Below are 12,126 nucleotides of genomic sequence, written 5' to 3' on the forward strand. Positions count from 1 at the left end.
GCCTCCACCCAATCGGAGGACACCCCCACCCAATCAGAAAGCAGCCACGCCTCCACCCAGTCAGAACACAGCCCCACCGGCAGTTGGAAGGAAAGGAACAGCCAGACCACGCATTGCTCCTGGAAGCAGCAGGAGGAACACTCCGGCCTGATGATGACGGATGGGATTTCGTCGAAACGTCGCCACAACTTTCTGAAGATGAAAGGAACGCGGGAAGAAACCCGAGACTCTAGATCTACACATACAGACACCCGCGAGAATCTACGAAAACAATATATATATATATATATATATATATATATATATATATATATATATATATATATATATATATGCAAATTATTCAAATTGCTAATAAAGAATTTGGGAGGCTAAGATGATCATTTCGAACTCTTTATGTTCTCATCAGTTAGTCATACCCTTTATCTGAGATTCAAACCTGGGCTTATTATATATATCAGGCAGTGTTTTAACGTCCTGAGCCACGGGTTCTTTCTCCCTTTTTATTAGCTGGAAGGCAAGGCAAATGTATGTTTAAGTATTTGTCAAGGCTTTTTGAATGGACCTTGCTAATTAACTCTTTCATTCCTGTTTTGGCCCGACTCAGGGCTTATCCACAGGAACTAGTCAACTTATGACAGCTCATTATTTGTGCAAATTATTCAAATTGCTAATAAAGAATTTGGGAGGCTAAGATGATCATTTCGAACTCTTTATGTTCTCATCAGTTAGTATATATATTTGTTTTCTGAGGAAACCCGCCTTGATTGACAGACGAGTCCCAACCACCAAGAATGATACCAGACCCAAACTCATGATAACATCACATGACATCACCACCACACAACCATTCAAAAAGCAAATCCAAACCCACAATGATAACGAGGCACAACCACAAAACAGAAACCTAACTACAGCTGCAACATCAGCCACTTTAAACCCCTCCAAACCACACAATAAACAAACTGACACCCACTATAAAAACATGGCACCACCACAAACACGAAGCCGAACAAAAGCAGCACAACTCACCAGCTCAGGTCTGGAGCTGGCAGCTGAGACCAGCCCATCCACTCAGAACACACCCCCACCCAATCAGAACACACCCACCATTCAAAACACACTCCCACCCAATCAGAACACACTTGGTCCCCTACCCAATCAGAGCACACCTCCACAGAACACACCCCCTCTGGCAGTTTAAAAAAGAGGAACAAACAGCCACATGCTTCTCCCAGAAGAAGGAAGCAGAAGCCTGATGATGACGGATGGGATTCCGTCGAAACGTTGCGCCTACACCTTTAATTCTACGCGGGGAAAAACCCGAAAAACCAAAGATGCACATACGAACACCCGCGAAAACCTCAGAAAACATATATATATATATATATATATATATATATATATATATATATATATATATATATATGCAAATTATTCAAATTGCTAATAAAGAATTTGGGAGGCTAAGATGATCATTTCGAACTCTTTATGTTCTCATCAGTTAGTCATACCCTTTATCTGAGATTCGAACCTGGGCTTATTATATATATCAGGCAGTGTTTTAACGTCCTGAGCCACGGGTTCTTTCTCCCTTTTTATTAGCTGGAAGGCAAGGCAAATGTATGTTTAAGTATTTGTCAAGGCTTTTTGAATGGACCTTGCTAATTAACTCTTTCATTCCTGTTTTGGCCCGACTCAGGGCTTATCCACAGGAACTAGTCAACTTATGACAGCTCATTATTTGTGCAAATTATTCAAATTGCTAATAAAGAATTTGGGAGGCTAAGATGATCATTTCGAACTCTTTATGTTCTCATCAGTTAGTATATATATTTGTTTTCTGAGGAAACCCGCCTTGATTGACAGACGAGTCCCAACCACCAAGAATGATACCAGACCCAAACTCATGATAACATCACATGACATCACCACCACACAACCATTCAAAAAGCAAATCCAAACCCACAATGATAACGAGGCACAACCACAAAACAGAAACCTAACTACAGCTGCAACATCAGCCACTTTAAACCCCTCCAAACCACACAATAAACAAACTGACACCCACTATAAAAACATGGCACCACCACAAACACGAAGCCGAACAAAAGCAGCACAACTCACCAGCTCAGGTCTAAGGCTGGCAGCTGAGACCAGCCCATCCACTCAAAACACACCCCCACCCAATCAGAACACACCCACCATTCAAAACACACTCCCACCCAATCAGAACACACTTAATCCCCCACCCAATCAGAGCACACCTCCACCCACAGAACACACACCCCTGGCAGTTTAAAAAAGAGGAACAAACAGCCACTACCACATGCTTCTCCCAGAAGAAGGAAGCTGAAGCCACTAGCCTGATGATGACGAATGGGATTCCGTTGAAACGTTGCTCCTACACCTTTAATTCTACGCGTGAAAAAACCTGAATGACCAAAGATCCATATATATATATATATATATATATATATATATATATATATATATATGTATATGTATATGTATATGTATATGTATATGTATATGTATATGTATATATGTATGTATATATGTATGTATATATGTATGTATATGGATCCTTGGTTTTTCGGGTTTTTCCCCGCGTAGAACTAAAGGTGTAGGCGCAACGTTTCGACGAAATCCCATCTGTCATCATCAGGCTAGTGGTTTCTGCTTCCTTCTTCTGAGAGAAGTATGTATGTATATGTATATATATGTTTTATGTTTATGTTGGAGGAGTTCTTGATCTTAATGTCAGCATAGATTTTTGATGTCATTTCATTTTCTTTAGTGTTCCTCCTTCAACTTATCTTTCACTACATATGATCACCAAGATTTCTGCAGATATGGCAAAACCTAGACTAACTGCTCTTCCAATAATCATATTTTCCCCTTCATTAGTCTATCATGCTTTCTTACATATGAAACTTTTACTCTAGATACAGACCAGCTCGAATGATAATTGTAACCTCCTGTTTTTTTCTTTTCTATATCACAGTAAATTGGACGAAGATTACTTGTATATGGCATATGCTGATATTATGGCAAAGGTAATTTTTTTCACCAGAATGCATAAGGTTGTTTTGTGTCACTTGTTTTATCATTCTTTGACATGCAATGCAAACCTTGATACTTTCTAATCAAATGAACATTACAAATTCCATTCTTCTTCGCTGGCTCACCTATTAATCTGATTCCTCCTGTCCACTATTTCTTGGCTGTAAGATGACCAAGATGCACCAGCAGTGTTGGGGGTGTAGTTTCCCCATGGCATTAAAACTGGTTAGATTCTAAGTAATTGTTGGGAATTGACTACACAGCTGACCCCAATAATGGAGCAAAATCAGCAAAGTTTCCTGTCAACAGTCCCCTAATGTTATGCAAGATATGCAATTTATGTCTCTGCTTTATTTTATCCTAATAAGAGCCAGAAATAATCTTGAAACAAAACATATTTTAATTAAAAAAACATTTGTGAACACACTGTTTTTTCAGAGTTGCCATGATGAAGAAGATAACAATGATGGTGAAGAGGAAGTAAAGAGCTTTGAAGTAAGATTAATATTGTCTATTTTAATCTTTTATTTTGTTCATTATTCCATAGTGTCCCATGTAGCAGCATTTGTAGTTCATGCTTTTCAATATGTAAACATATAATTCTGATAACAGATTTTATCTGGTTGATAAAATATTATTTTAAACAATACTAAAAATCTGACCACATTAAAATCCAAAGTTAAAGTATTTTACATTACTTCCATGACAATTGAGAAGAGTTTTGATGAAGAACCTCCAAAGTCTTGTTTGAAACTCTTAGACAAATACTTGGCTATGGATTTTGTTCACCAAATATACTTAAGTAGTATGATGCTCTGATGGTTAGAGAGTTTACTGCTAGGTTTTAAAGTATATTATACTCGGTATAGAAAAGATTTTATAGGGCAAGACCAACTTAAAGAATAGTGTTAAGAGACCAGTGCCAGTGAACCATTATTATGAGATTCTGGTTAGATATTTATGAGAAATTTTGTTATGTTTTGCATCATTTAAAAGAGTTAAATTAAGAGTTCCCTTCTGTATAGTTTATTACAGTCTTTACCTGTTCTTAGAAAGATATGCAGGTAGTCCTTGACTTACAACCATTCATTCAGCAACCATTTCAAGTTACAATGGCACTGAAAAAAGTGACTTATGGCTGGTCCTTACACGTACAACCATTGCAGTCATATGATCAAAATTCAGGTACTTGGCAACTGGCATGTATCTACAATGGTTTCAGTGTCCTGAGATCACATGGTAGCATTTTGCAACTTTCCCTGCTTGGCTTCTGACAAGGAAAGTTAATAGGGGAAGTATGATCCACTTAGTAATTGCAGTGATTCACTTAACAACCATGGCAAAAAAGTCATAAAATTGGATACGACTCACTTGGCAGTGGGATACTTAGCAACAGAAATTCTGGTCCCAACTGTGGTAGCAAGTTAAAGATTATCTGTAAATGAAGACAGCCAGATCTGGAATCTCAATTTCTACATACCTGAATGTAAAATTATCCAACATATAAATGTGAATTCTGTCTACCCTCTTATTTTTCCTATCCCCCCAGGTATCTCACCTTATATATAGAATTATGTGTTTCTCAGATAAATCAAGATAATAATGCCCAGAGGAATGGCTCAAGTTTGCTTTGCTCATGTATTTTGTCCTCTTGGATATGTGCCATGTATCATAAGACCAGCCCCTCTATATTCTATTTGAAGCAAAATATTTTTTTTATTTTACCACATGTTGGAGTTCTGAGCAAAGAGCTAATACTGGAAAAAATCAGTATGGGTTATAAACTTGTCTGTCAGAAGAAACTCATCTGTGTATTGAGATTATGAGCTTTGGGTTAGATGAAGAGCTGTTATTATCTTAATGAATTCAGTTACTATAAGACATTACCTTGCACTTATTGATAGGATCAAAGACCTTTTGAGATCACCCCTATAAATTTATAAAGCAATCACTCACCATAATTTTGTATTTCTTGCCATTAGTGATTGGAAACAATTAGCTTGAGTCAGTTGTTACGATTTTTACATAAGTACACTTAGGGCACTTCGTGCCTATTATTTATTTATCCAGTCCCTTATCAAATTAGCAGTGACAATTGACATAGACAAATCTGAAATTCAGTTGTTGTATGAGGCATCTTTGAATATATCAGCTGACATGGCACAGTTATCAGTGTTTCCAATATATCTCCTAGAAGTTTTGGATTTTTTTAAAGCAGAATTTGAACTGTTTCATTTCTAATGACTCTATTGTAAAATGTCTTTTAAAACTAAATTAACCAAATTATAGAAATGCAACAACAAATAAGATGAAGTACTCATTGAAGTTGGAATAGACAATACTTATACTAAATTTAAACTGTTAGCAACTTATTAAATTATAAAAGTTAAATTTTGCCCTACTTTGAATTTCATATTATGAAAAAAACTTATATTATATTACAAAATAAAATACTTTATTTTGATTTATAAAGGAACCACAGGGATCTCAATAGAACTCAAGTAGTAACAATTTAAATCCTTAATTTTATTAATTGAAAAAGTTTAATTTCATACTCAAATGCTTCCCATTTTCTTCTGCAGTCAGTAAGAATTTGTTTCTCTTCATAATGTTGTAAAGTGTGTGTTGGGGCAAGCAAAATATTAGTTATATAGAGATTTTTTATTATTTTAAAGCATTGAGTTTGGTAAGAAAGTTGATTATATGTGCCATTGTGATTATAAATACATTTGTTTGTAATGAGAAGAGAAGCTTCAGTTTTGCTCTTCCCTCAGTGTAAGTAAAAATAACAGAAAATATAACCAAATTAAAATTAGCTCTATTCAGAACTCTTCTTTGTCGCTTTGATATTCTCGTCCTTGCTCTTCATCTTTGTCTGCTAACACTAATCACTGTTGTCTACTTGGGAAGTATATATCTTTTGTTGTTTGTTTTCATTTGCCACTGTATTTCCATCTTGTAAATTATTATAAACCTTGATAAAGACATGTATATTTTCAAAGTATCCTTATTAGTAAAAATATTCATATAATTAGAATTTACAAATAAATTGTTAGTTATCAAGTAAAAGTTATGGAATTTGTTCAGCTGAAAACTCTTGAAACTATTTTAAATGTCAGGTTCTTTTAAAAACTAAGAGGATGTATAAAGTATATCTTGTGATGTGACTGTTAAGCAAATCTATACTAGGACAATCCTGGTTTGTATAGGAAATATGTTGTGGGGAGGGAGAGAATGTATTAAAACAATTGAATGTTAAATAAAACCATATAGGTTGAAACTTTTCTCGTTTTTGCATTTAAATTTTAAGTTGTTACGAAATATATGGGGATCCAAGCAATCGTTCTTCAAGAATTACAATTTGAACTGTGCATTTAGTTGATCAGCTATCGTCAGAGTACTTTGGACAGTTTTCTTATTGCTATTTCACTTCTTATCCTCACCTTTCCTTAAGGTCACAGGATCCCAACGCAGCAAGGTAAAATAATGTGTTGTGTGCTTATGTGGGATTAATTTTGTGACATGTAGTTTTATTCGACTCAACATCTTGAACAAGTTTTCTTAAGCAGCCTTGATACTTTAAAGTCTTTGCAGTTCCGAAAACAGAATATTTTTTAATTAAATGATCACTTTTCCACCTGAATTCCCAATGTTGGAATTAGAATCTTAATTTTTATTTTTAGTTCAATCATTACACAGTATGGTGAATGAAGCTTTTTATTTTTGCTCAATAAATGCTAGACGATTGATAAACTGATGTTAATTACAGTGATCATAGTGAAAGTTGAACAGTAATTAAAAATATTTCTTATTTCCAGTCTTAATGTCTATAGAGATTCTCAGTCATCCAGGTCATGGTTGTCCCAAAGGTGCTTTTTCAAAAGACAACTGGACTTTGTTTTTCCTTGAGGACACTTTCCTTTTCATTCAAGAAGCTTCTTCAGTTCTGACTGAATAGGTAAATGGGTATGGAACCTTCTTGAAACTGCTGAAAGGACAACATGGTCCTTTGCACTATTCAGGTGACTCTGAGGTCACAGATAAAAGTCCAAGTGGCCTCAACGACTCTCAGAAAGAATACTAACGACCAGATGACTGCAAGGAATATAAATCCTTCCATGCTCCACCATTAGTCAGAACTGAAGAAGCTTCTTGGATGAGAATTGAGACGACTTCAAGGAAGTCGTCCAGTTGCCTTTTGAAAAAGCACCTTTGGGATTTCAATCTTAATCCATGTAATTTCATGTTAGAATATTATTTATTTATATAATATGTTCAAGAAAATAATTTGTCCTACATCCCAATAAAGTCTGATATATTTTTACACATAATATGTCTTCATGCAAAATCATTACTATACTTTAACAATACTAAAAGTTAGAACATTTTACAAATACCTGACTTTCCAGTTTTTTATAGTTATAGATATGGTAAATGCATGAGAAATAAACTCTTAAGAAGTTGCTCTATCTAATATTTCCTTAGCCATGACAAAAGGGTGGTTAACAATATAAACAAAGACATAAGACTGCATAAATCTTGAATAAAGATGGTAAAGGTACTTTGAGAAGAAAATAAGCAAGTGATCCTAGAATATAAAAGCAAGACTTGAGTGTGAGTTTTTAATGTTGCTCTTTGAACTGTCTTTTCTTGGCTGGCAGCACAAAAACATTTAAATATTTAGTCTTTTTAATTCCCCCCCATTTATAAGATCATTCCATGAGTACTTATAACAACTAATGTAGGAATCAGCAGTTTTTGTCAATGACTAAGAGATGATGGTGGAGTGTTAGTGTAGGAATCTACTAATTTGTGGCAAAGAAAACAAATCTCATTTTTCCTCATGATTCTCATGATATTTTAACAAATAATAACACAAGATATTGTAGATTGAAATTCCTCCCCAAATTAAAACAATAAAAAAATCTACCTGATCTTCTTTAAGAGAGATTCTATGGATGAAACACATGAAGGACATAATGGGAAGTCACAGGAGACTTGCAACAGAAGATGTGTGGATTCCCAGTATAGTCCTGTGAACGTGGTTGAATTATTGTTTGGCAAAACCCTCTTCTGGAATATTCCAGATTTTCCTCAAAATATTCAATATGAAGACATGCTTAGCATTAGAAAATAATTCCAATGAATTCCAATGTATAAACATTATTGAAATCAAGCTGTATTTTTGCTAGGTTTCTGTCCTAACATGCTGCCATGTTAGGAGCAGAGAAGACGGATCTTACAGAGCCATTAGAGGAATCTTACAGAGTTTTTTTTGTTTGTGAATTGCTGTTTTCCGTATTTTTTGACCTGTCATCTAGATAAGAGATATAAGAAGCCAGTCCTGTGTGCCTGCTGTCATTCTTCAGCATTCTTCTTATGGGTCATCTTTTCATTTCTTTCTCCAACAACGACACAAGTACAAAACCAAGGCATTTAATTAAATTGGGCAGAATGAAACTTTATATTTTTGAGGTTGCAGTCTTACTTGCACCTGGGAGAACATTCCATGAACACGTAGTATTGCACTGCAAATGTTATAAACATACCAAGAGGTATATTTACATGCAAATTAAGTTTCAAATAATAGATTTTTATGGTGTTGAATTAATGAAATAAGTATGTATTTGCATTAAACTATTGCATACTGTTTTCCAAATTATTGTCTCCCTCCCAGTGGATTTTGGATGTATATATAAAAATTAACAAAGGGTCTTTGACATTTCTGGAAATGTTACAGTTTTATTTGGGGCTTGGTTATGTATTTCCTAATTTAAAAGATGAATTGGTTCTTTGTAACACTCTGCAGGTATTCATTTCCTTTTCTTTCTAGTAATAACATATGTATTTCAATTTAGGTGATGATTTGATATGGAGCCTATTTTCCACACAGAAGATAGATATTTGAAAAATTTAAATTTGATACAGCAATTAAATGTACCAGACTAGCAGCTAGGAGACTGTGAATTCTAATCCTGCCTGAGGCACAAAGCTATCTGGGTCAGTTTGGACTATTCTGTCTTAGCTGTAGAAAGAAGGCAATGACAAAGCCACTTCCAAAAATGTTGCTAAGAAAATTGCAGGAACTTGTCTACAGTCAAAGGCACACATACATACAGACACAAATTATAAGGAAGGTTTCTTTGTAGCTGGGCTGCTAGGAAACCTCTGAAAGCCAGAATGAATCACTACATGGAAAAAAAAGAAAACTTATAACTTCTGTAAACACATTTTTTTTAAAAAAATCCATGATAAATTATATAGAAAGAAAAAAAGATTTGATAGTACTGATTAAGAGGTGATTGTGGACTGGTTGACTGCCATGAAGTTAGTCTCAACTTTTAGTTGATCACATAGATTGATTTTCTCCAGGTGTTCCGAACCTGGTCCTTCAGGTTTTCCGATGATGCAGCTTAATTGAAACCATCCATCTTGTATGTCGGCCTCTTCTCTTTCCTTCCACTCTTCCCAGCAGTACAGATATCTTCAGAGAGCTAAAGCTTGGCATAATGTGTCTAAAACTCTAAAGTATGATAGCTTTAGTATGGTCATTTGTGTCTGACATAAGAACTCTGGGTTGCTTTCTTCAGTGCTCATTGGTTTGTTTTCTTGGCTGTCCATGTTATTCTCATGGTATTCCCTTCTCCAACAAAGTTCAAGACCATTAATACTCTTTCTGTTTTGCTTCTTCAAAGTACAACTTTCCCTCCATAGAATGCCTACATGAGTTTGATCTTTGATACATCCTGTCTTCAGAATACCACTTTCAAAGCCTCTATGATTGCTCTGTTAAGTGCAGATCTATAGCATATTTCTTGACCGCTGGTTCATTTACTGTTGCTAATTAATCCTAATTATTCCTAATGGCAGAAACTATCCACCACTTCAATATCATCATTACTACGTCTTAAGTTCTAGTTCTGGCTCCTGTACTTTTTGTCATTAGTCTGGTCTTCTTTATATTTAATTTTAGTTCCATTTTTTACTTTAATTAATACAGCTTGCAGTTCATTTGCTTTTCAGTAATCTGAATAGTACTTCAGCATGCTGGTTATTGACATTTAACTTCTCTAAATTTTAAATTTTCTTTTTTTCCCCATTTTTCCATGTACATTCTAAGCACATTCCGCAGCTTAATATAATCAACACAGTGAAAAGCCTTGCATATCAATGAACACATCCTGACTTTTTTATCAGTATTCTTTGGCTTTCTCAATTATCCAGTGTAAACCAGTAATAATGTCTTTTCTTCCTTGGTCTTTTCTAAAGCCAACTTGAGCACCTGTCACCTCCCTTTCCAAGTAGGTCTGTAATTTGTTTTGGATGATATTAAGCATTATTTTGCTAGCTCTGAAATTAAGAATATTGTACAATGATTTGTTAAATCTGTTTTATGTTGGTAGATTGACCTGTTCCAATCTGTTGGCTACTGTATAGTGTTGCTTGGCAGAGTTCTATATACTGTATATTCCATCAATTCCTGTGGTCTTTCCTCTTGTTAATGACCTAATCTATCTATCTTCATCTTTTAATATTAGAGGTAAGTAGGGAGTATCTTAAGGTATCTTAGATATTGACTTCTCTGTCCTACAGAATTTCAGTATACTCCTTTGATCTTTATTTGATGTTACTTGAAGCAATTAGTATGTATTAATCTCTTTTTGCATATCAGTCTGAGGTTGGTATCTCTTTCCGAGATCAGAGCTCAGAAAGATTTTCCTTGTTTTTCCATGTCTGTTTCTATCTATGTTTTTACAGATATTGTTATAATATTGCTTCTTGTCTATTCTAACAGCACTCTGAAATCCTTTGTTAAATTCCTTCCTAAGATCTTCATCTTTCTTCACTTCTGTTTCTATTCTCTTCTTGGCAAGATCCAGTATTCTTTCTTCTGTTCCTTGGTCTTTGATTTTTTTTCTTTTCATATTCATCCTTAACAAATTCTTTGATTTCATTCCATAGTTCCTCTGGTTCCCAATCAGAGTGTTCATATTCTTGACATACAGTCTTGGCTCATCCCTTCTAGGAATATCTTCACCATCAGCCTCCTGCAGCAGGACTTCCAAGGAGGAGATGATCACAGTAAAAAAAATACTGTTAAGAAACTGTACTTTATTAATCTCTGAATATGTCTTTCATCTCTCATTTCCATATTGTTTTGTGTACTTTTATGTTTTTGTTCATATAATGAAATCTGACATTTTGGAGCATCTGAGGGGACATAACATGCCATCCTCCCATTTGAAATGAACATTATTCCCAGTAATATATCATGTATTCAATACATAGTATACCAAAACCCGGCTTTATTGCTTACTCATTCCTTCTTATTTCATTGCTCTCATTAGCAACAAAGTCATGAACTAGAATTTAAATTTTCTTTATCGCACTTCACTTCATCTTAACCATGTTCTTTCTTTCTCCTCTGCCTCACTGTCTGCCCTTCCTTATATTGTGCAATACCTCAAGTTTGAATTCCCAAAGATGTTTTGGCATATGTGGAAGCTTGAGTGTAGCCAAGCTGGTTTAAGGTCTTGTAGCTGTTACCTTTGCTCTACAGAGCACACAAAGAAAAAACATTAATAACAGTTTCTCCCCAATGGTGTGTGATCTGGTCACAATTAAAATGACATTTAGGCTAAAACAAAAAATTAAAATTACATAAAAGTGACTATAAAATCCATATGCATCACACTACATTTATAAATGTAACTGTAAAATTAACACAAATGCAAGTATGACATCCTACATCTATAGTACAAGCTGACATTCTGATAAGATTTTAGTCCACATTTTCCTTTGTATGTTTAAAATGAGCTCTCTCCAAACTCTAGAGGCAAATAAGTTAATCTTAAACAGTATAGTTTTTAAAAATAAACCTTGTATTCTTGGGATGTATAAAGAATATTGTATCAGCTGTGTGTACAGTAACAATTATTGACTAAAATCAGAATTATTGAAGAATTAATCCAAAGCACTGCAAAGTTCTAATGTGTGTCTGTGTCTGTTTGTGTGTCTGTGCATGATTAGAGACTAGTGATTGAACCCGCTTGGGATATA

General features: G+C 34.7%; 1 protein-coding gene across 1 annotated transcript in view; it reads left to right on the forward strand.

The window, feature by feature from the left end:
• RYR2 (ryanodine receptor 2) overlaps positions 1-12,126 on the forward strand; it is a 329,037-nt gene that overhangs the window by 265,589 nt on the left and 51,322 nt on the right. Inside the window, exons 78-79 of the mRNA XM_083349904.1 lie at positions 3,008-3,059; positions 3,505-3,561. Coding sequence (XP_083206030.1) covers positions 3,008-3,059; positions 3,505-3,561 — 109 coding nt within the window. The remainder of the gene's footprint in view (positions 1-3,007; positions 3,060-3,504; positions 3,562-12,126) is intronic.

The sequence above is a fragment of the Vipera ursinii genome (assembly GCF_947247035.1).
Source record: "Vipera ursinii genome assembly, chromosome: 1".
Lineage (NCBI taxonomy): Eukaryota > Metazoa > Chordata > Lepidosauria > Squamata > Viperidae > Vipera > Vipera ursinii.